Source organism: Simochromis diagramma, unplaced genomic scaffold, assembly GCF_900408965.1.
Source record: "Simochromis diagramma unplaced genomic scaffold, fSimDia1.1 OVJJ01000323.1, whole genome shotgun sequence".
Lineage (NCBI taxonomy): Eukaryota > Metazoa > Chordata > Actinopteri > Cichliformes > Cichlidae > Simochromis > Simochromis diagramma.
In genome coordinates, this window is record NW_024386770.1 from 791,526 (window position 1) to 819,289 (window position 27,764).

The 27,764-nt window shown below is 43.8% G+C and overlaps 3 protein-coding genes across 8 annotated transcripts; 1 reads left to right on the forward strand and 2 right to left on the reverse strand.

Moving 5' to 3' along the window:
* Nucleotides 1-851: 851 nt before the first annotated feature.
* Nucleotides 852-12,814, reverse strand: LOC120737696 (P2Y purinoceptor 3-like). Of its 3 annotated transcripts, XM_040038535.1 has the most exons (5): nt 12,708-12,814; nt 9,741-9,802; nt 8,936-9,225; nt 4,268-4,853; nt 852-3,185 (listed from the first exon to the last, which is right to left on the reverse strand). In XM_040038535.1, exons 4-5 carry the CDS (start codon nt 4,708-4,710, stop codon nt 2,276-2,278), a joined length of 1,353 nt encoding a protein of 450 aa, XP_039894469.1. In that variant the 5' UTR covers nt 4,711-4,853; nt 8,936-9,225; nt 9,741-9,802; nt 12,708-12,814; the 3' UTR covers nt 852-2,275. The 3 variants fall into 3 exon arrangements, with proteins under 3 accessions (XP_039894469.1, XP_039894470.1, XP_039894473.1); XM_040038536.1 differs by lacking the exon at nt 8,936-9,225; XM_040038539.1 differs by lacking the exons at nt 8,936-9,225; nt 9,741-9,802 and having other exon boundaries at nt 12,708-12,808.
* On the reverse strand, nt 10,809-19,500 carry LOC120737804 (schwannomin-interacting protein 1-like). 4 transcript variants are annotated; one of them, XM_040038669.1, is made up of 8 exons: nt 19,036-19,500; nt 18,052-18,116; nt 17,734-17,929; nt 16,126-16,238; nt 15,288-15,369; nt 14,422-14,532; nt 14,224-14,341; nt 10,809-13,512 (listed from the first exon to the last, which is right to left on the reverse strand). In XM_040038669.1, exons 3-8 carry the CDS (start codon nt 17,923-17,925, stop codon nt 13,418-13,420), a joined length of 711 nt encoding a protein of 236 aa, XP_039894603.1. In that variant the 5' UTR covers nt 17,926-17,929; nt 18,052-18,116; nt 19,036-19,500; the 3' UTR covers nt 10,809-13,417. The 4 variants fall into 4 exon arrangements, with proteins under 4 accessions (XP_039894603.1, XP_039894612.1, XP_039894621.1 ...); XM_040038678.1 differs by lacking the exon at nt 18,052-18,116 and having other exon boundaries at nt 19,036-19,498; XM_040038687.1 differs by lacking the exon at nt 19,036-19,500 and having other exon boundaries at nt 18,052-19,002.
* Nucleotides 19,501-22,149: 2,649 nt separating this feature from the next.
* LOC120737822 (P2R1A-PPP2R2A-interacting phosphatase regulator 1) lies at nt 22,150-27,576 on the forward strand. Its single transcript, XM_040038698.1, has 9 exons — nt 22,150-22,919; nt 23,626-23,710; nt 24,810-24,866; nt 25,005-25,051; nt 25,123-25,180; nt 25,427-25,491; nt 25,570-25,625; nt 25,709-25,793; nt 25,868-27,576. The coding sequence occupies exons 1-9, from the start codon at nt 22,831-22,833 to the stop codon at nt 25,989-25,991; spliced, it is 666 nt and encodes a 221-aa protein (XP_039894632.1). The 5' UTR covers nt 22,150-22,830; the 3' UTR covers nt 25,992-27,576.
* The last annotated feature ends 188 nt before the right edge of the window (nt 27,577-27,764 follow it).

A 27,764-nucleotide genomic window follows, 5' to 3' on the forward strand; every position in this document is an offset into this window, starting at 1 on the left:
TGACAGCAACATCAGGAAGAAGGAACATAAGAATCTTGAGAATGGTGGTCCCAGTGGTAATCGGAGCACTAGGAGGGTGACTCCAGCAGATCCCGGGAACAACGTCGGAGATCTCTGTCCAGAAGAGCGCAGTCCTGGGAACAGCTAAGATACTGCAGGACCCTCAAGCTCCCAGGCCTCTGGAGAACTTAAAGACATGTTGAGGAGGTAATTTAGCCATTTAGATCAGCTGTGCTGGATCAAGGACACATCTGAACCCTGCAGGACACCGGCCCTCGAGGCCTGGAGTTCGACACCTGTGTGGTGTTAGTTTCTCATGCATGCACCTTAGAAGTAGGTGAAGTTGTGCCAAAGATTTCTGGTGCTATTTAATCTGTGTACAAAAAATAACGTCAGATGTGAGTTTTTTTCCACTTTCTTCTGATTTTGGTGATGTGAAGATGTATTTGCAGCACATTTGGAACATGAGTGAAAGATGAACACAGAGAGGGAAACCGCTGCCTCTGATTTACCCTTTGTTTCTCTGATGATAGTTTGAGGTTAACATTTGTTTAACAGTGAAAACACAATTGCTTGATTATGTCTGGGATGTTTTGGAGACGTGTTCCTGTGCAGTGACACCACTCAGTCACCAGTTTAGTATCCTGTCAGCCTCAGCTGGACTTTGTATGAAAGCTGATGTTTCACCCAGAATCTAAAACTGAGTGTAATAAATAACAGTGATGACATGAAGGCTGCTTAGTATTAGTTATTGTATGATGTCAGCAGAAGCCCGGCTGATTTGTCTCTGAAAAAGCTGATTAAACATTTCTGAGCAAAGACAGATCCACAAACAAGGCCGCACAGAGAGCTGAGTTCAACAACCCACTTTAATCCAGACAAAGTCCCACAAACACATCAAAGAAATGAGGTGTGATATCACAGAGTGACCCAGGCTGGACAACATGACAGGAAGCTGCAGCGCGTGCCTCTGAAGGAGATCCATCCAAACAGCCGGGCCGGCACGGCTGCAGTCAGCAGGTGCAAAAGTCCTCACAGCATAAAATCATAATGGTCACTTTAAAATGTTAATAACTCGTCAGTGCTGAAAACACAGTGTGTTTCTAAACTGGAAGTATTTCAGTTTGACTAAAACGGACACAGCAGTTTCTACTGATTGGTCAGGACTCTGTGTCCGTATGATCTGTATGCTTATTGTTTAAAATTCAACATATTTCACAGATATTTAACATGCAGCTTTAATCAAATTTGGCCTTCAGTGGATTCATGTACAAATATTTTTCTTCTCTGCCTTTTTTCTGAGAGATTAAAGTACATAAAAAAGGATTCATATGTATTTTCAACATTGCAAACCCATCCATCTGTTTTTTTCTACTTATCCAAAGCAGCGCCGCTGTGGTCACAACCCTATCCCAGCTGTCAAAGGTGACATGCACCTGGGCAGGTGTAGCACAATGAGACAGCCAGGCATACATGTGTTTGGACTGTCGAAGGAAGGCAGAAGGAGAAAGGCGCGAGCCGCCCTCCCTTCAAGCTTTGACGATACAGCTGTGAATTGATGAAATTCTTGATTTATTCGTTAAAAGCAAAAAATTGTCCCTCCCTCCTGTGTGAAGTGAAATGTTTCTGCTTTGTGAAAGCCACTACAGGGCTCGAGAGCGGCTGCCTGCGAGTCAAAGAAATAAATACAATAAATAAAAACAGATTAATGCAGGTAGCTAATCATTTCAGAATCATCCATACTGAGAGTATCGACGGGCAAATCAACATGGAAAAGCTCCTCTTAATGCACTTAACGTAAATAGCCTACTATTTTAAAGAAAGGACCTCAACAATCAGATCATCCCATATAAGCACCACTTGGCAATAGTGGGGAGGAACCAAGCTCACTTTGCTGCTGGTCATGAAATCATCAGGAGCTCAAATCACTAAATTAAGAATAAATATATCAGAGTTTCTGTTGTTGGGACTTAACAATTTGACAGCTTTGTTTACAATTCAGTTACAGAATATTTGAAATAGACACCATCTCCTCCATCAGTTTGTCACTGTTTTCATTTTTACAAACAATTCCAGTGTTCAGACTGACTGGTAACAACGTCTGGCCAGGTATCGCTGCAGTTTTTGAAAAAGTTCTATGCTTTAACAAGTTGGAAATGCTTCTTCTTAAGAAATTACCGATGCCATGTGTGGTGCATTGGGGAGTCTGTAGACATCCTCAAATCAAAAACAGCAATCCCACATGGCCTGTAACCCACTGAGGATCTATGGCATCCTAGAAGATAACTCTGGAGGACTTGGACTCGTTCTCTATGTGCACCTCCCTTTCAACCCTCTCGGCCACCTCGTGATCGTCTTCTCCCACTCCATCTCTTTTGAGGATCTTCAGCGGCCACCAGAGGGAGCCGTTCCGGCGGTCTCGATGGATGGTGCGTTCGGCTGGCCAGCAGCTGGGGCCACCTTTATCGCCCGTGAGGAAGTAGAGCAGAGCATTGAGCCATGCGTTGCAGGAGGCCAAAGGTCTGGTGACCTTGTAGCAGATGGAGACGGTCTTCATGGCATTGCAGCCGCCAAGCTGTCCCCGCCGCAGGAGCAGGAAGAGCGTGCGAGTCACATGGAAGGGTAGGAAGCAGAGTGCAAACAGCAGTGTGATAGTGACAATGGTTTTAATGGATTTCCGCCGCCGGCGGATGTAGTGTGAGTACTGTGAGCCAGAAATAGAGACGGAGGTTCTCTCGCGCCCTCGAACTCCTTCCACAGACCCGTCACCCACTGGTCCATCCTCGCCACCCTCTATTGAACTGGGAGGAGAGCGCAGGGTCTGAAATATTGTCCGGACCACGTGGGAGTAGCACCAGGCAATGATGACAAAGGGCACAAAGAAACCTAGAAGGTGGAGAACAATGCCATATGGGACGTAGTCTGCAAACTCCTTATCTATGGCATCATCCCAGCAGTTTATGTACTCCTCGCCGACCTGGTCTCCAGTTCTGTTCCCATAATCGCTCCCTTCTCCAGGCTCAACAGCCTCACCAGCTCTGCGCCTAACGTATCCGGTCTGGGCGAACCTGAAGATGGGGCAGGTGAGAATGAAGACCACCACCCAAACTAATGCGCAGATCCCCTTCACCACCCGCTTACTTTCCAGTGTGATGGTCCTCATTGGATGACAGATCCCCAGATACCTGTGGAGAGACGACTAGTGGTCAGTTCAGTCCATCAGTTTAACCTCTGCTTATTCAGCATTTACACTGAGGTTCATGTAAACTGTTTTCAGCCATGTGTCAAACAGAAATAACAGAAAACTCAGAAAGTCAAAAATCCATAGAAGAGTTGATCTGAAAGGAAACAGCCTCTCATCTCAGTTCAGCACCTGATTACTAACGTATAAGCCAACCTTTCACATAAATAGTATTTTTATGCAAATCTGACTGCAACATATCAGGTGATCCCGCTAACAAACTAACCAGATAAACCACACCTACCTTAGAGGTAGTGAGCTAATGGAGCAAATGAGAACTAGCCTTTATTTAGTATGGACTGATGACAATGATGTCAGGTTCAGATTATCAGGGGTCGAATTATCAGCTGAAGCTTACCCATTCAAACCTACTGAACAATTATGTGGCTCTTTAACAGAATGGCTTTTGGTTAGGTCGGCAGTTTATTTTGATCACAAGCTTTGAGGTCAAACCCATCAGCTCACCTGTTGCAAACATCTGATCAACTTCCGATGGGCTCAAAGATCAGAAGAATCTGATAGCTTGCTAATTTCCTGTTAGCCAGTCAAAGTTCAAATAGCAAAGATGAGAAATCCATCAAAAATTAACATTACCAGGAAATAATATGAGCAGTAATTATTTGTTTGTAGTGTCGGTGAAAGTGTGCTTCTGGTTATGAGCTGGAAACAAAGGGGGAGGAGCTGGATATTTGAGTTACTAAACCAGTCTCATAATAACAACGATTACAAAACAATTTGATAAACAACAAAAAGCAGCAAGATGCCATCAAGCCAACTTTAACTTGAGCTTTAATGGCACCAACTGAAAATCTGCCACAACCAACTCTTGGTAAACTCTGAGAGTTGGTCGTGACAGGAAACTTAAATTAAACTCACAAAGTCTTACATTAAATCCAAATATTCACAAAACCTTCATTTATTTGTATTTATTGTGCAGATTTTCTGGTATTTTGGTTAAAGTTTAGACAACATTTATGCGGAAGACAAACTTTTACATTTTCATTTTCTGTTTCTAGGCTGTCCTACCTGTGCACAGAGATGCAGGTAAGGAAGAAGATGGAGCAGTAGAGATTGAAGTAGAACAGGAAGCGTACGAGGCGGCACATGAAGTCTCCAAACACCCAGCAGTCCCTCAGCACATAGCTTGCCACCAGGAAGGGCAGAGACAGGCCGTACATCAGGTCAGTGGTGGCCAAGTTCACCATATAGATCAGTGAAGTGTTCCAACGACGTCCATGATGGCAGCAGGAGCGCAGGAGCACCACTGAGTTGAGGGTAAGGCTGAAAAGGAAGGTCAGCGAGTAGCAGACGGGTAGGAAGACATATTTGTAGGATTCATCGATACTGCATGAAGGCAGAGGGAGTGTCGAGGTGTGCGAGGTGCCTGACGTGTTGAGATGGTTGCTCGCCACAACTGCCGCCAGCAAGCTGATGTCTGGGGTGATGCTTGAGGTTTGACTCAACCCCATGATGAACCGCTGAGGCTATTTGTGGCAGAAGAGGATTAGTTCAGGCTTGTCTGGCATCATCTCAGCTCCTTCCTCTTCAGGTGCTATCTAGCTAGCCATCTATCCATCCTCGGTCTCGGCTCAATGTTGACTGATCCATGTCTCTGTGACAAGAGAGGGAAAGAGAGCAAAGAAAACACAGCCTTATTGCCTCATTATTCTCGGGAAAGGTTGTTCAGAATGTACCACCAACGTTATGCTGATGAAGACTCTGTCTCGCTCAATTAGCCCCTCAATCATTAATGAAACTTTCCAGACCATTCGTACAGCAGGCTGGTGGTCTGTTCTATGTTGGGGTCAGGTTTTTTTAAAGCCCGTGTCACAATAACTGAAGAAGTGCGGGTCAAGACGCCCCGTGCACAGCTGCTCAAATGGCTGAGTCATGTATATTTATGATTAAAGTCAGTATACAGTAGGGTAGAAACTCAGCTGTGAGCTCTACTTTGAATTTATATACTGCACATTATAGTGGCTTCGTGTAAAAACACAAAGTCTCTGAGAGGAAACAGCTGAAGTACGGGGTGTTATTTTTAGAGTATATTCCATGTTTATTAGTTGAGCTATTAATGGTTCCACGTGCAGATTGTTCTTTAACCTCTGAACAGCGATCAGAGTGTCAGTACACATCTTAGGGTCAAGTTTGTGTTTCGGAATTTTTAACTGTTTAAAATGATCAAATATAAATCTTATAAAAGAAGAAGTGTGAGGTCAAAATAGAAGCGACTTGATTACAAGCTAACATATGAAGACGTTTAGTGTGTTGCACCAGCACAAACGTGGTTTTGCTGAGATTGACAATATTCTGTGTTAGAGGTGGGAACTCTGGGATTTTTGCAACTGACTCTGTTAGATATGGATTTCTGGGACTTCCTTTGTCAAGATCAAAACTATAGAGAGAAGAATACTTCAATCAAGCACACAGTTGGATTTACTAACTTTCACAACACCTGTTTTATTGCTATTTGCAGGGATATTCAACGCCGGAAAAAAGCTTGATGTGATGGCAGTTATTGCTGTGTGGAGGCATTGCAGAGATTAAAGACTGCCTTTGTTTCCATTTGCCTGGTCTCAAATATGGCCTGGTCTCAAATATGGCCTGGTCCCAAATATGGCCTGGTCCCAAATATGGCCTGGTCTCAAATATGGCCTGGTCTCGATGTGACTGACGAGAAGAGTTCAGAGTATGTGTCTTTCCGGGCACGCCCTTTAGCCGGTTAAGCAGGATTCCCATCTTTGGAGTAATTGACAGAACACATGTATTTTTAATTGTCCCATGTGAAACTGAGTGTGGGTTGTGTAATAAGAAGCACACACACTCAGTTAATGTGCAAATAGTCTCCGAATCCGTAAACATTATGTACATTATTACAACACTGTAGCAAAGCATCCAGGGTCTGTTCACAAAGTCTTCATTTTCCAGAATAACAAACATTTTAAAAACCTGCAGGATAGAAAGTACGGAGATGGTTGGTCTTCAGGTGAGTCCACAGTATTTCACGTGTGGCTTGTTGAGCCACCGATTTTTGCTAAACCAGATGCTGCATGTTAGATTTGTGTTCTCATAAGTAAATATATTAATTTATCTTATTTTGTAAAAGACGTTTTCTGATTGTCATCTTATTTTGGAAATGATTTTATTTTGGTGATTATAGGTGACTTCACTTCTTGTTCCGGATGTTTTGAAGCGCGAACTGCAAAAATGAATGTATGTTTTTTCCCTCCGGTGTTGCTGTCGATAAAGAAAAAGGGAAAAGTAAGCAACAAACCAAGTGTGCGCATTATTGAGAGAACATGGCCGAAGAAGAAGAAAACTCTTCGAGCTCAACACTGCAGCTGCCAGCTCTGTAACAGGTAACTCCTGTTACCTGTTCAGATCTGAACCAATGAGTGTTGACTGTTTTGGTACTTCACCCACAGGACCTACAACCGTCTCCTCTGCTGACACCTTGTTGTACACAGTTTTTGGTCTTGTGAGTCGCCTTAATCATTTCACCTTTCTTAACGTCTTCAGTGGAGCTGCACTGCATTCACCCTTTCTAAAAAAGAATAGCTCTCTGACAGCCAGACTGAACGCTCAGATTTTCAATAAACATGTTGTTTCGGTCAACTAGGACCTCCAGTTCAGGTGCAGAAAGTTTTTCTTTTCGCTGCTTCTCCTTATTTTCATTATTGTGGTCAACATGAGAGTGTCTGTGACCTTTACTTATGTACTTTTCTGATTCCTTTTAACAAACCAAATCATGCAGGTTTTGGCAGATTAGGCATGTCATGCTGAAAATAACTTTAACTGTGTTTAGAAAAAGCAACTTTTGTAAATCATCTGTAAAACCAAGTGCTCCTATTTTTGCCTCATTTAGTAAATCTGGCCCTTTATTCCAAACAGGACCTATCAGATAGGTTATCATGAAATTTACGAGAGCATTCATGATCCCCAGAAAATAAATGATTTTGGTGATCAGTCTGCTTTTAAAAATTAGTCTGAGTGTATAATGCAAATATTTTTACTGTATTGATCTGATATTTATTTTGCTACACCAGCTGACATAATTATAAGGAGAAGGAGAAGCAAATGAGTCCACTGTACAGCACTCTGATGAATTCATGGTCTCAGTTACCTTTAGATCTTTACCATTGTCCCATTAGAGTCACAGAAGTCAGGGCAAGTTTTGGGCTGGGCTACCTTGAAGTTATTGTTGCATGAAGTTCTACTCTCATCCTTTAATTATGGATCATCCACAGAGGAAGTGATTTGATTTGCTGATGGGTGGTTACACTGTCACGCTGGGCATTCATAGGACATGCTCTGGTTGCCTAGGTAACCATCTAATGTTTGTACTACTCTGACTTATGCGACTTATGCGAAATCTCTGTGGGCAAGGGCAACTCAAGGGTAGGTATGGTGGCCACAGTAGGGCAAACAGCTGTTCGTCTGTAGTAAGTGTGGGCTGTCAGTCTGCTGTTTACCTCACCTCTCAGTATATGGCCACATCTAATTACCCTGGAAGAGGCTGTAAAAGTTGTGAAAGCAGCCTGATAAGATCCGTAAAGACAGTAAAGCTCACTTCTGTACAAGGACAATAATACCGAGGTGAATTGTAGAGAACATCCTTAACTTTTTTTTAAATCAGTGTGCTGCTGTTAGCCTCCATTAGCTGCTGTTAGCCTCTGTTAGATTCCACTGACCTTTGTTAGCTGCTGTTAGCCTCTGTTAGATTCCACTGACCTTTGTTAGCTGCTGTTAGCCTCTGTTAGATTCCACTGACCTTTGTTAGCTGCTGTTAGCCTCTGTTAGATTCCACTGACCTTTGTTAGCTGCTGTTAGCCTCTGTTAGATTCCACTGACCTTTGTTAGCTGCTGTTAGCCTCTGTTAGATTCCACTGACCTTTGTTAGCTGCTGTTAGCCTCTGTTAGCCTCTTTTAGTGCTATTTTTTTTTGCTGGTGTTGCTTGCTGTTCACTACTTTTAGCCTCTGTTAGCTGCAGTTAGTCTGTGTTATCTGCTGTAACTCTCTGTTAGCTGCTTTTAGCCATATTAGTAAAAGTAATAATGAACTATAAACTTTGCAGCCAGTGTTTAGCCACATATTTTAAAGCATGAACGGATAGAACAGCAATCTCCATGTTGGCTACTTTTTCAGAATACACAATTACACACTAATCTATGCATTCATATGCTGCATGCACAATCGATGCATGCAGCCAGGACTGCTGAGCAGCTAGAAACCTCCATCAAACCAGAACAGGACAGCGTTCCTCTGTGAGCCCAGCAGCTGCTTTAGCTCTCAAACGTTTACAGACTGATGCACAGTGGAAACATGAGTCTGTTCCAACTTTTTACAGATGTGTTGCTGCCATTACATCTTTCATGAAACAGTCTCAGTTTAAACTTTTTATGTTTTCTTTGTTCTGTTGTGAGTAAAATATGGGTTTAACAGCTTTGCAAATCATTGCATTCGTTTGTTATTTACACAACGTTTGTTGGGGTTATATTGTTTTTTTATTCTTCTTTATAATTAAAAGAAGGAAATGTAAGTTGCTGTCATTATAATTGAATGAAGGGTCTTTATAATTTATCACTCTCATTATGATCAGTTATAGCAATCATTCATTACTAAGTGAGCAAACACACCATCTCATCTGGAGGCAAGCAGAGGATTAAATCCAGTCTGTATGTTTGTGGACTCACCTGTGATGGTATTAACTGACAGAAGCTGACAGCAGCTGTCAGCTGGTGCCTGATTTCCATGAAGACATTCCTGGTCCACGGAAATTTAAGGGTGCGTTTGAAAGATTTGAAGCGAGTCTGGCCTGAAATTGATTCTGTTTCTAGTACTTCATCTTCCGAGCATCAGTGGATCAGAGCCTGTCGTCCTTTGAGCTTCCACCTCCGGCTTTTTTTGGTAGACTTGTGGTTAAGAAGTCTCTGTTTCGGGCCCAAAGGGTCTCTCTGGGTCTCTCTCCTGACCTTCAGCTTCTCTGTAAATAATTGATCAGCGTTCATTCAGCCACAACTGCAGGAATGAAACCCAATACAGGGACTGCAGCGGGCGAGGAGGAAGAGGAGGAGGAGGTGCTCACAGCGCCAATGATTTTACACGAGCAGCCGAGGTTTGAATAATTCAGAGTAGACATAAAATATTTTAATGTCTCAAGTTTAAATGTTGATGCCACCCAATATTTGTTGAATTTATTAGGATGTTTTAATGTCTTTACTTTTTATTGCTGACTGAATGAAGTATTTGGATGCTGGATATACAAATTAGCTCGACGCCAACTCTCCTGTAATTGTGATGAACTGTCCTCCACACGACCCGAGATAAAATCAGTCACACATTTCAACTAATGAGCTCCTCGCCTTCTACAAGCAGCCAGAAAGTCAAAGGTTTATGTTCATAAATCCTCAGAGTCTACACGTTCAAAGGAATTAAAAATAATTTGATCAGAGTGGACTTTAAAAAGCTTCTCGTGTGGAAGCAGATAGGATCACTCACCTTCTCCTCCGGAGGAGATCCTGAAGCTTTCAGCTCCTCGCTCTGCCTCCAGTTATCTGAGGCTTTAATTAGAGAGAAAAGTGAATGGATCAGCCCCTCCTCCTCCAACCCGTCCGCTCTCTTCCCTCCATCATCACCACCATCAGCTCTGATTCATACAGTAAATACTAAATAAACAGAGAGCTGAGCGGCAGACCAAACACTATCAGCTGTGTTGAGTGTGATCAAACACGGCAGCGGGATCAGTGTTCAAACAGCCGCGGTCTCCTCATTCTTGTCACATCCCCTCCTCCTGTTAAACACGGCCAAAGTTTCTAACACCGAGCTCAGTGTATGACAGTTTATCTCAGTTTTTTCTTCTCCCAGATCTCTGTGACTTCATAGTAAGGAAATACTTCTAATATAGTCATCTCAGACTGAAGATGTGCGGGCTGGAGCTCGAAACAGCAGCTCCACATCAAACAACCGATGCACTGATCCAGGATCTGACAATACAAGCTGTCTGCTCCCATAACCACCAAGTCTTTGATTCATTTTTTGGGAAGAAGTGGAGCCAGGATTATTATGACCTGCAAATCCCAGAACAAAAGTAATAATCATAATAATGATTTTTCTGATTATTTTTTTTACATTACCTGATCCAACCTAACTATAAACTCTATGAATAATAGAAGTGATAAGAACCAAGATGTTTAGGGCTGCATACAATAGCCTGAAGATAAAACACCTAATTTATCCTGCAGGTGTTTATGTGTCTAAAACAGGGGTGGAACTCCAGGATGTGTCCTTGATCCATCACAGCCGATTTCAATGGCTGGTAATGAACTAATCATGTGATTCAGGTGTGTTGAGCCAGGGTGAGATCTAAAACCTGCAGGACACCGGCCCTCGAGGCCTGGAGGTCCCCACTCCTGCTCGAAGGCATTAAAATTAACAAAAGAAGTGATTTTGTGTCTTTGCAGATAAACCTGGGTATCATCTGCATAGAAATGCACATATATGAAGAACTACAGCAAAGCACAGTAATATGACATCATTAAGTTTTGCTTTTAAAAATATATTTCAGAATTAATGTTTACATATACAAATATATTTGTAGTTAATTTTATTTACATTTTAAAATACTTCTCCAAATATTCTTAAAGTCACGGTGAAATGATGAACAGCCTTGTATCAGTGTCATAACCTTCCACAACCTCAAAACAGCACATTTCAGTGTGACTTTAAATACTTTAAAGCACATTTCCCTTTACAGTACATCGCTTTCAATGTAAATGACATTCAGCTTCTTATCACAGGCACGAGAGCACAATGCTAAATATCCTCGACTACTGTTTAAATCACTACTGTGCTCATGAAAACAGATTCAGGGAGTTATTTAAAGCACATGATGGATGAGATGCAAAACATTTAGTTTTAAGAAGAAAATGAAAGTAAGGCAGCAATCATGGCACATAGTTGGTTATATTCAGTGGATTCTTCCCTTACATTTAAAGTAAACAACGATAGCGCGATCACAGACGGTACCTGAAGAGTTTAGCATCAGTTAAAGAGGAATTTCACCACTGTGACAGAAACGCAACTTTGTTAGTCTGAAGTTGTTTCAGTTATTTATTTTCTGCTTTAATGTGATGATGACATCAAGTTTGGGTGAAATTCCCCTTTAATTAAAAAACAAAACATAAACTAAGTATAATGTCCAATAATCAAGATATCATGTAAGCTCTTTAACTCCACATGCTTATATCTGTGTGCTGTTCCCTTTTTATAGTAACAGGTAAAAGTAGTTCAGTAAGTAACACAATAAAACTTAAATAAGATAAGTTAGATCCCTTTTGTTGATTATGTTTAATTAGTCTCGCCGCAACTCAGAGAACACAGCGTTGGAGAAAATATGTGAAAATGGGATTTTTTTAGATGAAATTTGATCACCAAACTCCCAAATCTGAACGTAATGTTAGGAGTCAGAAAGTTGACCAATTTGACTTCGATGAGGATGTTTAAACCGATGAGTCACTGAGCTTTCAGCACGGTGTAAAGTAACACCGTTTTACCAAAATGCATCTTCTAAATGAACTGAGTAACATTCGTTGTCTAAGGTCCAAAGTTGGACAGGCCTAGAGACCGGTTGGCAACCACCTACCAACCACCAGGTGCTACAGAAAAATGTGTTTTAACCAACTGTGAGGTTGCTGGAGGTTGGTAGATGAGCTCAGAGGAAGACACCGACAAGCCTCTTTGTGGTTGGTTTGGCAGGCTGTCGCTCCCAGCTGTGATGTGACTTCTCTTCCTGTAAACACTCGACCAACAAGCCGAGTGGTAAAGCAAACAGGAAAGTGCAACACAAACCTGAAACCTCCACAGTAAAAGTTGCACCTTTTGAAATGTGTTGTTTTCAGTAGTAAGGTACAACTTTTACTTTAAAGGAGTTTCCTGTTTGCCTTTCCCGACCACTCGGCTCAGTGTGAATGTTTGCAGACATGTTGTTGTCTTCAACGCAAACTTGGCAACCAAATCAATCACAGGGAGGTTTTTGGGTGCAGCGCTCCCTTTGCAACCCATTTTCACCCAGTGATAACCAGCAACCAATCACCACTTGGTGGGAATATACATGTACTGATAGCAACCGCAGGTTTCCAGGGGGTCGCTCACCACAAACGTTTGACTCGTGGGTTTATCAAAGTCATTGTTTTTGGTCTGCTGACCATGATTATGTCTCCCAAATTTCATCCTGTAGCTTTAAGACCTGTGTCTCAAGGCAAAAACACGGTTACAGGCTGTTTGACGAAGACAATGGATCCTCTGAGGAACATAAAGTCTCCACAAAAATCCTCTTGTAGGACAGAGTGAGGATAATAACACCGTGCTACCACGGTGGCTTAAAATGAGCATTTAGAGGAGCACAGGTATCAAAAAAGATTTGAAAAGCTCCAGCTTTCTCCAAACGTCACAGCAAAATATACTAACCTTTCCCAAAATGTCAGTTTCATTTTCAGAGGCCGAGCCTGTAAATCTGTGGTGCAGATGAAGACCCCTGTCATGCAGTTTTGGAGCAGAACGATTTAGTGATCCTGGAAACATGATGAGAAAATGCTGCATGAACATGTCACCTGCTGAAAAACATGAAGAAGATTATCTGAGGTTTCCGTACAAGGGACTTAATAGATGACCAATCAGAAGAGAGTGTGCTTATAGAGAGGCGGGCCTTAAAGGAACATGAGCTCCAAGGATTGTTTGAGGCTGAGGATGAACTCGGGGCGTCACATACGGAGCTGCTGTGAGATGAACGAGCTGCTCTAACAACAGAAACATAACAAGCCTGATTGTCAGCAGTCAGAACAACGACCGAGACTTCGGTTTAAACTGTCACAAGCCAGCAGCTGATTGGCCGTCCCGATGAATGAATCTGACTTCACCAAAAAAACCCTCCAACATCTGAGCTCTGTTATGAACGTTATTCCTTTCTGTGAATACCGACGTGAGTCCTCCAGGATCATGTCATCGTCGTTTCTCTGGATGGTGCTGATTGGTCAGTTTAGATGAACCGGCAGGTTGTTGCTGACGCAGTAAACAGCTGAGGGGCTGACACGCCCGAGCAGTCAGCCTGGTCCCAGAGAGGCTGAAAGAAGGAGCACTGGGCAGAGACTGTGCGAGGCGTCCGCCGTGCCGTTCTGGCGTTAGGTCAGGTCCTGGACGTCCAGCAGCATGGCGTCCTGCTTCGTCCTCAGCTGGTCTCGTACCAGGAGGTGGGCCACCAGCTCAGAGCTCAGAGCTGGAAAACAAGCAAAGCAGAGTGAGGGCTAACACGAGGCGTTTGTCCCCAGAACAAAGTGGAAGAAATTTCTGAGCCCGGTAGAGTCAGATAGAGGCCACAACAAGGTGAGGCTGAGAGATCAATCAGGTCTGATTATTAAAACCAGACAACTGTGATCAAACGCTCCATTTTTCACAGCACAGCTCTGATTTTTTTTCTTGTGTCATAAATGAAACGCACCTGTTTCCTTCACTGCAGCACAAAACAGCCTTCAGTCGGCTCTACAGGAAGTAAAGTCTCAGGGCTGTGGAAAGATTACTGACAGCTGCGATTAGCTTCACATCTTTTCTATTCAAAGTTTTAAAGTCTTCACGACAGACTAAAAGATTCACTATGAGGCTGATGAGGAATGTCATTACTTAGAAAACCAGCCTGGCTTTTCCTGTAAATGGTAAATGGCCTGTATTTGTAAAGCGCTTTACACATTCAGTCATCCACACATTCACACACTGGTGATGGCAGCTACATTGTAGCCACAGCCACCCTGGGGCGCACTGACAAATATATAATTAACACAAATATATAAATTTGTTTCTTTATTTTCAAGAACAAATCTGTTGGACGTAAACCTAACAGAGACAAAGTTGTGAAATAAAGATCGACTCTAAATGAAACCCAGATGTGAGGCTGTGAGCAGCACCGTTGTGTTTCCGTTAAAGCTCTGCGTACCGTGAACGTCTCGTTCCAGCGACGCCCTCAAGCTGCCGAGCTGCTGCAGCGAGCGTTCCTGCAGCTCCCAGCGCTCCAGATGTTTCCGCTGGGCCACGCAGCTGCTGCCAGCCAGCCGCTGCAGCAAACACACACACACACACACACAGATGAGCTTCAGGTCATCGATCTGCTGGTCGGGCTCGGGCTCGGACTCACCTCCTCCTTCTGTTCGGCCAGCAACTTGTCTCTCAACGTCCTCAGAGCCGTGGCCACTTCCTGTTTCAACCCAGCGGCATGGCAACCATTGTGCCCTGTTCCCTTTGTGACCTGACAGGGTCAGAGGTCAGAGGTCAGACTGTGGATAGCACCTGTTTGTGACTGTGATTTAACCTGAGCATTAGGCAGTGGTGAGGTAAAGGCGAGCCTGGGTTCAGAAAAACAGCAACAAGACTCGCTGGAGAAACGCTGCCCCCTGCTGGTGACAGCTGTTCAGGTGTTCAGACAGTGACGAGTGAGAGCACGAGTTAGTGCCTGATAATGACTCAGAGACAAAGGAAAGGATTCCCACATGGAGCCCAGAGAACTAATCGTTTAACCCTCAGTGACTTCCAATCAGTGTTTCAGCTTCTTTTTTAAATTTGATCTCTCTGTACAATGGACTCCGAAAACTCTAAAGGTCGACCCCATTTTTCCGCGTGATCGAGCTGTTCTTTATTTTTATTGTTGCCTGGTGATGAACTGATGTTCTCCTGCTCTGGCCGGACTCTCCTGCAGATCTCTGGCAGTAACACTGGCTCGGCTGCTGCTCTCAAATGTTTAGCAGTGTCTAAATATCCTTTGAGAAAAGCTGTGTCCACACCCAGCTTTGCTGCCACTCTGCTAGAGGTTCACAGATCCCAAAAGCTTAAAATGTTCAGTGATTACAAACAGCAACACTGGAAGGTTTCACGAACAGACAAACTCTCCTTTCACTACATGAAACTTCTGAAGCTTAGATTCTGAATCATTTTGTTGCATTTGCAGTAAAATCTGTCCCTGATCTGTGTCCTGAAACTCGCTGCAGCAAGCAGAGCAGGAAGCACCTTTTTATTGGCCCCCTCCTCCTCCTCTTCGCTGTCGCTGTTGTTGATGAAGCACAGCTGCAGGTTTCTGTGGTTGTGAAATCTGTAAACAAATAAAATGCTTTATTTTCTTCACAAATGAGAGGGGAAGAAACGGTCATCAGCTAGCTGCAACTCATGGCCGAATCCACAGACGGTAACGGCACGGCCACGCTCGAATAAAAACAGGACGGCAACCTCCCCGTGACTACGGAAACTCAGTGGTTGCCAGGTGACCGAACTTATAACTTCAGACTGCCAACATGTTGCAGTCAGTCTGTAACAACTGTTATTACAGCACAGCACCACTAGGGGGTGTCATTCTACTATCGTGGTAGGAAGAGAGACCCCCAGAGTGAGTACAGCCCGTAGCCATTACAGTCGAGCTGGCTACTAACTTCTCACCTCTTTGTGAGGAAGACCATATCCCTGCAACGGGCTGACGCCAGCATCTGCCTCACCACAATCATTTACGCGACGCCACACGTTACCGGACGGTAACTTTAGCTGGAATTTACCGTGATTTGAAAACGTTCTGCTGAGTCATCGGATTATCAGAATTTGGAAGAATTATCCGACCGTATGCATCGATTTGATGCTGGAAACAAAAACATCGCTAATTTCTTGCAAAGATGATGAAAATGCATCTGGAGGCTTCACGGTGGGAAGTGTTGCTCCCTCCATCCTGCATGATGGAGCACCGGTGTAGGAGCGAGCTGGCCTGCGAGGTCACCGTCTTCACTGGGCAACACTTTGACAGATTCAAACCAACAAACAAGAACTCAACAAAAAACAGAGATTATCCACGACGCTTCATTACCGTGACGTAACAACTGCCACTCGACACCTCCTGAAGTCTTCCTCCTCCTCTTCCCCCCAGACGTTGCTCCACACTCCATCTGGATTTCCCTCCGTCCTCAGCCCCGCCCCTCTCTGCAGGAAGACAACATTACCTGAGGATAATTCTCCACCGATCACCTGACGACTAACCATCAACATCCAGGACTGAAAAATGAAGCATCAAAAGTTGCAGTTCCCCCGATGACCACTAGATGCTCTAAAGGTGCATCCAGGACTTGGACTGAAAGGTTTAGTCTTATTGGTTGCTGTGTTTGGTTGCCTTAGTTTCAGTATTTTGGTTTAGTTACAGAAGTTGACATTTAGTTGCAGGCATTGCTGGCTTTGCACTGGTTTTGTTGGTTCAGTTGCACAAAAACTTAGTGTAGCACTGTTGCTCTAGTTGCAGCAGTTGGTTTAGTTGCTGAAGCTGAGACTATTTTGTGTTGCTGGTTGCAGGGGTTGGTTTATTAGAAGACGTTGCTGTGTTTAACTGCAGGTGTGAAATAATGTTAAATTGTTATGAAACTACAAATATGGTTCCTACTGGCTTTAAAAACCAACCATGAACTAACGTTGGCCTTTCAAAACTTAGTGAGTGACGCCACAGTGGTCACGTCCATCTTTTATATACAGTTTATGTTGACAACAAACCACTCAGACTGGTTTCAGATTTTTCTGTGCAGCAAAGCAAGGGTGAAAGAAAAAAGTACTCCAGCAGCAGCAGATTCTCACCAATCACAGGAAATGTAGTAAAAACTAAAGTGTGATGAGTATCAGCCCAAAAAGCAGCACAGATAAGAGGCTGTCGCCCAGAGCAAACAGGAAACTGATGTTGGGAAGTTCTGAGTGATCGTCGTGTCACCAGAGAACGTATAAACATGCAGCTGTGACACCAGGTCGTTGAACCACCTCCTCCTCCTTGTTTTAGCTCGGTGTGGATTACGGCAGCGGCTCTTCAGACACAACAAACACGATCTCATCCTGTTCAGGATCGAATTAAAAAACAGGGGAAACGGCAAAGACTATCAGGAACAAGCTCCTCAGAGACCTGAAGTAAAGAGCAGAGGGGGGGGGCAAACCATGCTGGATACTACATTTCCCACAATGCAACTGAACAGCAGCAAACTAAAAATTTGAAGTGAAGCTTCTCTTTCAACCGGCACTGTTTACAGATGGGCAGTTTCCTGCGCTCAGCTCTGCTGGTTTAATTCTGCTCGTATTCCTGCAGATTCTGCTCTCAGGCTCTAACGCTTAGTTCCAGGTTACAGCCTGAAACTATGGAAACCACAGCTGGCTACGGATTGTGTGTGCTGCCCAACCTGTTGCCCAGTGGCTGCTGAAGGTGGCTGGCTGTTGCTAGGTGGTCGCTAAGAAGGCGACGCACCAAAAACCGCCTTGTTTTTGCTTGTTTTTGTTTTTACTTTAAAATCGAACTAACTGCTGGAATCTCTAGTGGACATTAGATGAACTGCAGGTTTTGGTGCTTGATTTTTCCTTCTTTGTCCAGTGAAGTGCATCATGGGAAATGTAGTCTTTCCCACTGACTGAGAAACAGAGCCTCAAACTCTGAACATTATCTATAGCTGACCTTTGACCTTTCCCTCCGCTCCTGCTCCTGTTTCTCCAGCTCAGCTATCCGCTGGCTCAGTTCCTCCCAGTGCATGATGGGAAGGTCCTGGTCCAGAGAGGATGCCTCCATGGGGTGATCCTGATGACGCTCCTTCTCCTCCCCCTCCTCTTCCTCCTCCTTCTCCTCAGACGTCTCTTTCTCTCCCTCCATCCTCCTTGAATGAACCAAAGCAAGATCAACAAAAAGTAAACAATAACATGTGTAAACACAGAAAGCAACAAACAGCTTTGTTTTCATTTAAAAACTCTGAAGACCAAGGTGGAAACTCAAACCTACAGAATGTCTGAGACGATTTATCCACAACACTCATTAACATGTTGCAGTTTTTTCTACTCCTGGATCTGTAAGAAGTCACACAGAGAAATACCTTATATGGTTATCTCCGGCAGCAAAGCCCCACCCATTTGCATTCTGTTTATGAGTGGCAGCCAATAATATAGAAGTGGCTTAAAGAGGGAGGGGCTAAAATGCTGTGCCACAGTGCATATTTTTGTATCTATTTGATATTAAGCAAATATTGGGCCAGTATTGCCGATACCAATACTAATAATGTGGCAACCTCTCAGTGTGTCATAACTTATTTGATAATTCTGGACATATTTTAATGATCACTAAATCACAGTGAATTTAACTTTCCACAACAAAAGTAGTAGTTTGAAACTGGGATTTTTTTAGAGCTGGAATTTGAATGGTCCTGTCAGTAAAGCCCTTTGGCTCAGCTTCTGCTGTTTAAAGGTTTCACAGGCTGTTAATACAATATACAGTCAAAACACAAAGGTTAAGATAGATTAGCATCAATGCTATTCTGTACGTTTCTATGAAACTGCTTGTTTCAGGCAGATGATGAAGTGAAGGTCCGGTTTAAGATAAAGAGGGCTTATTTTGAACTTTAACTCGTGTTAAGCTACTGTAGAAACCCAGGATAAACATCTGGAGCTGGGACTGAGCAGTGGTGTGAGCTAAAGTTATTAATATCATTAATAACCCAGCAATAATCATGTAAAGCTGCACATATGGCAAATAAAATCAATAGAGATCAATAATTAAGGAACAGTTTCAACAATCTGGTAACGTTTAAATATGTTTACGGAAGATTTATTGGTTGTAAATGATCCATGTGGTTGCAGATAGAGGTGAATGATCAGAGTTGTGACTGCTGCTCTCTGAGCCCTCCCGGCGGCTGTGGCTCCGCAGTGTCCCGCTGCTGTCGCGCTGCTCTGGCCGCATGTTGTTTAGGAGCAGCGGGGACACCCCACCTACCAGTCACATCCAGGCGGCTCCGGTTCTCCCCGACATGTCGCCGTCCGTGTGCGGCCCCCCGGGTGCTCCGTGTGCGCCTCCCGCGAAGCTTCGCAGTTTTTTCGGGAACCTCGAGTAAAGCAGCTCAAAGTTTCCTGAAACTATTTTAACTCCGTCTGAGGAAGGAGCACCTCCTCCACCTCCCCTTCCGCTCTCCCAGATTTAACCTCTCGTCTGATCGTTAAAGTGACCGACGGCACGAGTAACGGGACGGTACTTGGAGTACTCCGGTGTGCGGGTGCGTGAGCCCCGAGTGGGGACTGTTAGGTGCAGTCAGGAGCGCGGTGTAGTTGCTTAAGTTGCAGGAGTTGCCCCATCTTGTTGCTGCTGCGGTTAGCTTGGCTGCAGAAGTTGCTGTGTTTAATTGTACACTGTTGTGTCAATGGTTGCCTTGTGTGGTTAAGGTTGCAGCTACTGTTACTAGTTGCACCAATTACATAAGCTTGTTTTGCTTTAGTTGCTTTTAGTTTTGGAATATTTGCCATCTTAGTTGTAAATTTTACTAGTTGGTGGGGTTGCTGTGATTTGGTCTAGTTGCATATGCAGGCATTCTCACTGTGGTTGCTGAGGCTGGTTACAGGTGTTGCTGTAGTCGTGTATGTTGTGCTTAGATATTTGGTTTTGGGGCAGAAGTTGCTACATGCAGAGGTTGGCCAACTGAGGATGTTGCCGTGGTTGCCTCGATGTGAACCTGAAGGTTTGGGATGTTGAAATGATCTTTGTTGCTGGATGTGGATCAGAGTTGAACGGAGATTCGCTGAAACACACTCTGGGTGCTTTTCAGTAAAATATTGGAATCTTTTAATAACTTCGTGTCTGTGTTGGACTCGGTCCAGGTGTGACTCTGGTCCAGGTTCAGGTCCAGCTGATTCTCTCCTCGTGGGAAACATCTGCACAGCGGCAGTGAAGGGGTTACGGTTGCCGGTGTCCAGTTTCACCATATTTTGGAGATGACGACTCAGCGCAGATGAAGAATTCACAACAACAGAGGAAACACCACAACATTCCTGCCATCGAACCTCCGTCCTGACGCTCCGTGTTACTGAGCTCAGTCATGAGAACTTCCTGTCTGAGCTGATGAGCATTTAAACATAAAATACTAAACACTCAGTTTTTATGACTTTAACTGAGTTTAACTGTTTGAAGACGCCACCCTGGATGTATGACTGTTTCCTGAAAGTTTAAAGACCAGATTACAGATATAGGACCACCCGACACAGGAACAGTTTCTTTCCCCTCGCCATCTCCCTCCTAAACAGCTGACCTGTCACACTGCTCCCACTGCCAGACTGCAACTGCACCTTATGTACATTCTGTAGTATTCATTCCACCTCATCTCTGTATTCTATGTATATAAGTTTAGATTAGTTATTTATAGTTGGTTTACACAGCGTTGTGTATGCATGTGTATATGTGTAATGTGTGTATATATAGACATGCGTGTGTGTGTGTGTGTGTGTGTGTGTGTGTGTGTGTGTGTGTGTGTGTGTGATTTACATTGCTGTGTTTGAGAGCCTCCATCTACCGGAACCAAATTCCTTGTATGTGTCGGCACATATACTTGGCCAATAAACACGATTCTGATTCTGATAACGGTATAAAATGAATAAATGAATGTCCCTCATTTCTTTTCCATCCATCTGTTAAAGTAAACTCAGGAAAAACAGAACTAATGATCATTAATAAAAAGACAAACGTGCTTTGTTTAAACAGTTACACCATTTTTTAAATTCATTTTTAATTTTTTTAAGAAACAAAATTTTAAATTTATTAAGCAAATAAACGTAGCTTAGCTTCACATTCAAAGTGTGGTTCTCTGGCTGCACCACGGCAGACAAAAAGGCACTTCAGAGGGTCATTAACATCAATCATTGGACATCCTGAAGGACCTGTGCAGCTGTCTCAGTGTACTCAGAGACCAGGTTACATCAAAAACCTCTATTTTCTGCAGTATTCGCTTGATTGTTACACACCAGTCTACCGTTGTGTTCAGCGCTGTCAGATGTGGTTTTTTTTCAATGACCACTGACAAAAAAGCCTCATTTCTGCTGTTCAATAACAAAGAAATGTAAACTTTTACAAATGATTGCTTAGCTGTGTCTCTAATCAAACCTCTGTAACTTTGCTCTGCTTCATCTTCAGCAGCATCAGGTAATGTTCAGATGTTGATTCATGGTTTTCTTCTGTTTTTCATCTTTCTGTGTTACCTCAGTTACTTTGACACAAAGACATCTGCTGTGATGCTCACACCTCCGAAGTCTCACAAGTGCCAGCTTTGTGTTTATACATGGATATAAAAATATAGACTGTACGGATAAATGACCAGAATTATAATATTTCTCACTGAATCTGAATTGAATCAGTTATAGAAATCGATACCCAGCCCTAGCAATAGCCCTAATCAGTGCTAACAGCTGGCATGACTGCCTCCCTGGACTTTTGGGGGGCAATAATGTGCAACAAACATCCATTCTAGAATTTATGTCATACTTTTTTGCACTTTTATCCACTTTAAATTTTACTGTGTTGTGTTTATTTCTGGCGTGGGACAATTTTCCAATGTCATTGTACTATTGTACTAAATATGACTGAAACGACAATAAAGAGTTATCGTAAAATTGTTTTATTTTAAAATCAGAACCAGACAGTAAAGGAAAACTAAATCACTGATCAAAACCAATATCAATGCTTCATTTTACCACTAAAAAATTTAAAGTCATCACTGTTAACATTAGTCATAAATCTTTTAAGAGATAATTTCACACAGAACTCAACTTCAATTTCAACACCCAGTGTGACAAACACTGATATAAACTACAGCTACATGCTATGATGTCACGCGTTGTTCTGTAGATTAGAATAATTAAAAATGATAATAATGATAAATCGGTGTGAGCTGGATTAACCATTGGACAATAAGAAAATGACCAATTCTTCACTAAATTAAAGGCATTTAGATTTTTTAGTGTATTAAATATCGGTGGATCTTATGTTAAAGTGTGGAAATGCTTGTCATGTATGATAATCTCTGAGTTTTGGAGGAAGAAACAGGACAGAACTTTTTATGTATTTGCATGGCAGGCTGCAGTTCCCCCTGTGGCCGGCCGGCGGCGCTGTTTCCACAGTTGGCGAACTGCCTGTATTTGGTTGAAGGACTATGTTGTAAAAATCTTTCAAACTGTTAATTTTCGGAGTTTTCGCGACTCCTCCGCAGGAGTGCTCGGTGGGTTCGGGGCCGGCGTGACCGCCTCTTCCCGGGGACAGGCGGACCTTCCCGCCTCGGACAGTGTGGCGCGGGTGCTTAGCGGTTTTCTGATCTCTGGAGGTTTTTGCTGTTAGCTCCGCAGCTAATCCTAAAAGTCGCATCAGCTGTGCGGATTAAAAGTTTCCCCACAAAGCCGGGCCCAGGAGGAGGCTCTGCTGGGCACATTTAGGAAACTTCATCGCGGCTGTTTCTGCGTATTTTTCGCGGTTTTACGCAGTCGTAAAAATAACGTTAGCGGCGCAGCAAGTGAAGCCAGCTGTGGGTCATAAATGTCGCCGTGGCCCGCAGTCACACGCGGATAATAAGGTTTTCGTAAGGAGATGCGGTAAAGAGAGGCGAGCTTCGCTGTTCAGCCCGCTGACTCGGCGGCTGTGGGTTTGCTGCTAGCGAGGCCTGCGGGTCGGGCTTCCACCGGGCTCGAGTAGAGCCCGTAGCCGCCGTCAAGCGGTTGAAGGCCGGCAGACGGCGCAGTCGGGCCTGTGGACCAAAGTATGGAACGGATGGAAGTGGACCAGTGCGCAGGCGCAGGAGGCGGGGCACTTCGCAGGTCGAACAGCGCCCCCATGATCACGAGTGTCAGGTTAGTGGTTCTACACCACACGTTGAACTCCGTCCAAAAGAACTTAAATTTTAATGTATTGATCACAGAAAGCTCGCAGGTATCATTTTAATAGATAAAGTAAGTCATCTTAATACAACAGTCCTGGTCTTTTATTCGGCTTAATGCCAGGTGTGATGTAATAAAATTAAATGTTTATTTTACTTGTGCTTATTTTCACTTAGAGTTCTACGTGATAATAATAGAACTATACAGAAAGATGGCCAACTTATTACTGTTTTTATGTTTGGTAATCTTCTGCTGTGATTACTAATGTCTTAGCTTGAAAGTAGCAGCCACTATAGTCTATATAATAATTAGTTTAAACTACAGTTTATTTACACATGAAATAATTTGCAAATCTAAAAAATGTAAATATGAGAAATTAAAAAATTCTGTGGCTACTTGGATAAAAATAAAAAACACTCCTGGCATCCTTTTTGATTTTTGTACTTTGAAAATCATTAAACAGATTTTAAAAATAACACGTACCATGAGGGCAGCAAGAATCAGTTTGAACCCTGAACATATGAGAACAAAATTTTAACATAATTGTTCATAATTGTTTAAGATACTGATGCCAATAAATAGAGTTATTTATATATTTAAATATCCAAACCTCGGCTCTGTGAAAATTACACGAGAGGTTATTGATTATCTTATTTATCACGTTATTGCTCTCTCTCAGTGACGGGATGACGGTCTTCGGTCCCGTGTCCTCGGCTCGGTACAGACGCAGCAGCATCTCCATCAACCCCAGCTGTCCCTCGCAGGTCAGTAGTGCTGCAAAAACTTTATTTACCGGAAAATGTTCATAAGCAGCGAGATAACACAGTGTTTAAACACACCTGATCTGAAGCGTCAGGTGTTTCCTTTGAGCTGTAGAGGTCGACCGAAACTGAAACCAGAAGAGACAGAGAGCTGCACAGGAACCAGATGTGACAGCTGCACCAGCTTTGAGAAAAACCCTCTGATCTGGATATTAAAGTTTTTATCGAGGGCTGAAACTGGAAGGTCTCATCAACCAATCACAGTTCCCCTAACTGCACCTCATGCCGATGTTTATGACTGCTCGTACGCTTGCAGAAGGAAACAAGGAGCCAACTGCACTCATGTTTTACTGTTCAACATACTTTTAACTCAAAATGTTCAAGTACTGAGGAGAAATTATAAGATAAGCACCACATTTGACCTTTTAGTCTGCCGTTGAAACACAGAGCGGAGGCACATGCTAGTCTCTAATCTGACGATCATCATAGACGCTGGGCCAAACACCACGTTCTCCTCCGACTTCTCTGTAACTTTGTTTTTGTACTTTTGTCTTCACCACAAAGATCAGCAGCAAATATCCAGTCAGGACTTCCTGCTTGGATCCTTGAAGAACTCAGCAGGACTACAAACAGTGATAAAAGTCAGACTAAACTGTGATGAGCACTTTGACTGCATCTGTTCTGAAGTTAAAGGATAAACTGTGGAGATCACTCAGAGTTGGAAAAAATCTCGAGACAGTTTTCAGATCTAATAATAAAACTTTTTAACTTAAGTTCAGACAGCAGGGCCAGAAATACACCAGGATGTAACATAGAATAAAAAGGGTCAGACAATCGATTACAAAACGATCAGTGATGATAGAATCAAATCGAATGACCTTCTCTCTCGACTCAGCCTGATGGAAAAGCACAGTTCCAGCCTTCAAACAAAGATGGCAGCACAGCTTACAAACTCACAGCTCGTGACCTCTGACCTGCACAGTCTGAAGCTTGTCCTTTAAATGATGCTCTCTTCATTTCAGCTTCACGTAAACCTTTCAGTCCACTTTTTATTCGTTTTAGCCTCTTTGAGCTCCTGTTTTACACATTTTTCCTCTTTCAGCTCGTCCCTCTGTCTCCTTTCTCTCTGACCGGATACAGACTCGACCACAAGAGGCAGGTGAGGACAGACTTCCTGCTCTGCTTCCCGCCAGCACGCCACTTTCTTTCTCTTTTTGCTCAGCATCGTCTACAACATGTTTAAGCTATTTTTAAATCAAAGAGCAGTGCTTCAGTGTCTGTGTTTGCTTCACCTCAGGAGGAGAACACGGAGATGACGCTCAGAGGGACTCTGCAGAGACTCGGGTAATCCAGAAACTCTGCTTCTGTCTTTGAGGTTTAAACAAGCAGTCGGTAACCCTCTGTCTCTCTTCCAGTCCTTCCAGTCTGGTCCCAGTTCCTCCAGGCAGCCAATGGCACAACCACACATCAGTGGTGAGCTTCTCCACTTCAGCTTTCATGCTGCCTCACTCTTATTTTGATGGTTTACAACCGCACTTCCTGTCAGGATGCTTTATTCTTTTCTAACCTGCTGAGCCTCATGGGTATTGTAGTTTTTAGACCAATAAGAAAGAGCTTTAGTTTTGAATGTAGTTTGAATCTCCTGACTTGGAGCCCTGAAACTAAACCCGATCAAACAGTGAATGAAGTTCATTTAAACTGGAGCGTTTTCTTCTTCAGTGGTTTCCGTCACACGACAGCGGCGTCACGCCCAACTCGTCCCCGAGTCCTACCAGGAGGTTCAGGTTTGTCTAACGCCTAAGCCTGATTTATTGTGTAGTCATTGCGCCACTGTGCTGACGAATGTGTCGATTGCCCCGCAGACCTGCAGTCAGCACCACGGTGAGGTGGCCGGCGTTGACTCCGCTGAAGAGGAAAGGTAACCAACATTTTACTGTGGATCATTCTTATTCTGCAGTCTTGAAACAAAAGTGTGTAAATCTGTGAAAACTCATCCCTCAGGGGGGGTGGAGTCAGATGGACCCCCAAAGAAGCTCTTTGTTGCTGGGGTGACAGACCCCACCCACCACAGCAGCTACACAGTTAGGTGAGGATCACCTGAGAGATGCATTGTGTTCAAAACCTAAAACGTGAAACCTGATCTTCCTCCTCTCTTCTCAGCGTCTCACAGTCAGCGGCAGACTCTCCTCCTGTGGGAGGGTCCATTCCTCAGTCCCACCCCCTGTCTCTCTCGCCCCCACCCTCCTTCACTCCCTTCACCTCCCACCAGCACCCTGGACACTAAAGACCAGCTCACCTCCAGTCCCGACCCGTCACAGTGGGCACAGACCGCCCGTCAGCAGCTGGAGGAACTTCAACCTTCATCACATCGTAGATCTGTTCCAGTCATCCACCAGTGTCCCTGTAAGCCCCGCCTCTGTAGATTTCCAGCTGTCCCCATTGGCTGATTGAAGATTCATCTCCACAATCATGTCACTTTGTGGCTCCACCCCACTGCCATCAAACAGTGCCGAGAGGACTCGACATCAGTGTCATTGTGACATCATGAAGTAAACTCGGGAAACTTTGTAGGACTGAAGACACGCTGGTTGTGTAATCGGGCTGAACGAGCGCAGCTTGGAGTGAAGGGGTTTGTGGGTAATCCTTACGTGAACATGGAGCAGAAATTAGGACTGAAGAAGAAAGAGGAAAAGCCAGAGGATGTCCCATTCTTTGGCTTCCTTTCTTTAAAAACGCGTTGAAGACGGATCTCGGCTCGTGGAAGGATGAAACCTGGAGGCTCCTGTCCAAACGGACCAATCAGCTGATGCTGTTCATGTTCACGTTCCTGTTTCTCTGTAGTTTATTATTGAGATAGTTCAAATGAGGTCCTGAGTTGTATTCAGGACTTAAACGCAGACCGCTGTCCGGACGGTCTTCGGAGGCACTTCAGGAACATTTGATTTCCTCTTCAATCGACGGGATCGGAATCAAACTTGGAAACTTCAGCAGAACTTTTGTTTCCTGAAGTTGCTTTTGTAAAATCTCAGAAATCTTTCTGTAAGGAAGACATAGAAATGATGAGGTTTATTTAGAGGAATTCATGAGTGTTCATGATCATCTGGACTCACAGCCCTTCATCGAATCAAGGATCATTCCCGATCCCAAAACCACATGAAGGTGGGCTGAAGCTCTGCCTCTGAACAACACTTCAGCCTTCGAAGGCTTTTTGTGTTTTAATGAAAACTTCCAGTTATGGGTGAGACTGGATCCTTCTGGTTTTGTCAGATCTCAGTTGGAGGCCGTTTTTAAGCCGGTCTCCAGTAAGAGGAAAGAGGTGGTTTCTTGTTAATAGTGTATCTATATGTGAATACTTTGAGCAGCTGGTGTGCGCTGACCTTCCTTCGGCCTGCAGAAAGAAGCCGTGCTCTTCCTCCTCTGAGATACATTTATGATTGAACTCGTTAAACCCACTAAAGTTATTTTGCTTGAGTCTGCTCTGATTTATCAGCCACACCTGACCTACAGAGAGTTTAGAGTGTTGAGTGCTTCCTGAGGCCGGTTGACGGGGGAAGCTAGACTGCAGGTACAGGCCCCCATAAAGAGAGGGGCCGGTCAGTTCTTCAGTGTTAGCAGCATTTAGTTACATGAAAGCTCACTGACACCAAAGCAACAGTTACCAACATCAGTTCACTTGATGTGGTTTTGGATGTATGTGCCGTGTGGTGTTACCATGAAGTATTATCCTCGTGGTGCAGCAGCCGTAACGCCGGCCTGCAGTGTAAACAGTTGTATTTGCTGCTGAAGGCTCGCCGTGCTGAAGGCTCCATAAGGTTCAAAGTTCGCGCCGCATGTCAGTGAGCAGGTTTGTGCTGTAAGAATATTCCTGCTGGAAGCACCAGTTCACCGGTCTGGATATAATGATGTTCCTGTGATGATGTGAGCACAAATCTGAGGTCAGGGGTCAGAGGTCGGAGGCGGTGCTTTATGTGGACGAGCTGCAGTTCTGCTTCCAGCGTTTGCACAGTGTTGTACAGTTTCCTACGATCACTCATCGTGCCTGAACATGTCTTCATTT

What these genes read in the sequence shown, in the direction of transcription:
- LOC120737822 (XM_040038698.1), top strand. Translation starts at nt 22,831, where the DNA reads ATGGAACGGATGGAAGTGGACCAGTGCGCAGGCGCAGGAGGCGGGGCA. An exon ending in GGGACTCTGCAGAGACTCGG is followed by an intron (nt 25,052 to 25,122) that starts GTAATCCAGAAA and finishes TCTCTCTTCCAG; the next exon opens with TCCTTCCAGTCTGGTCCCAG. An exon ending in AGTCCTACCAGGAGGTTCAG is followed by an intron (nt 25,492 to 25,569) that starts GTTTGTCTAACG and finishes ATTGCCCCGCAG; the next exon opens with ACCTGCAGTCAGCACCACGG.
- LOC120737696 (XM_040038536.1), bottom strand. Translation starts at nt 4,710, where the DNA reads ATGGGGTTGAGTCAAACCTCAAGCATCACCCCAGACATCAGCTTGCTG. An exon ending in ACCTGCATCTCTGTGCACAG is followed by an intron (nt 3,186 to 4,267) that starts GTAGGACAGCCT and finishes GTCTCTCCACAG; the next exon opens with GTATCTGGGGATCTGTCATC.
- LOC120737804 (XM_040038659.1), bottom strand. Translation starts at nt 18,012, where the DNA reads ATGAAAACAAAGCTGTTTGTTGCTTTCTGTGTTTACACATGTTATTGT. An exon ending in TGGCCGAACAGAAGGAGGAG is followed by an intron (nt 14,342 to 14,421) that starts GTGAGTCCGAGC and finishes TGTTTGCTGCAG; the next exon opens with CGGCTGGCTGGCAGCAGCTG. An exon ending in GCTGGAACGAGACGTTCACG is followed by an intron (nt 13,513 to 14,223) that starts GTACGCAGAGCT and finishes CTTGTTTTCCAG; the next exon opens with CTCTGAGCTCTGAGCTGGTG.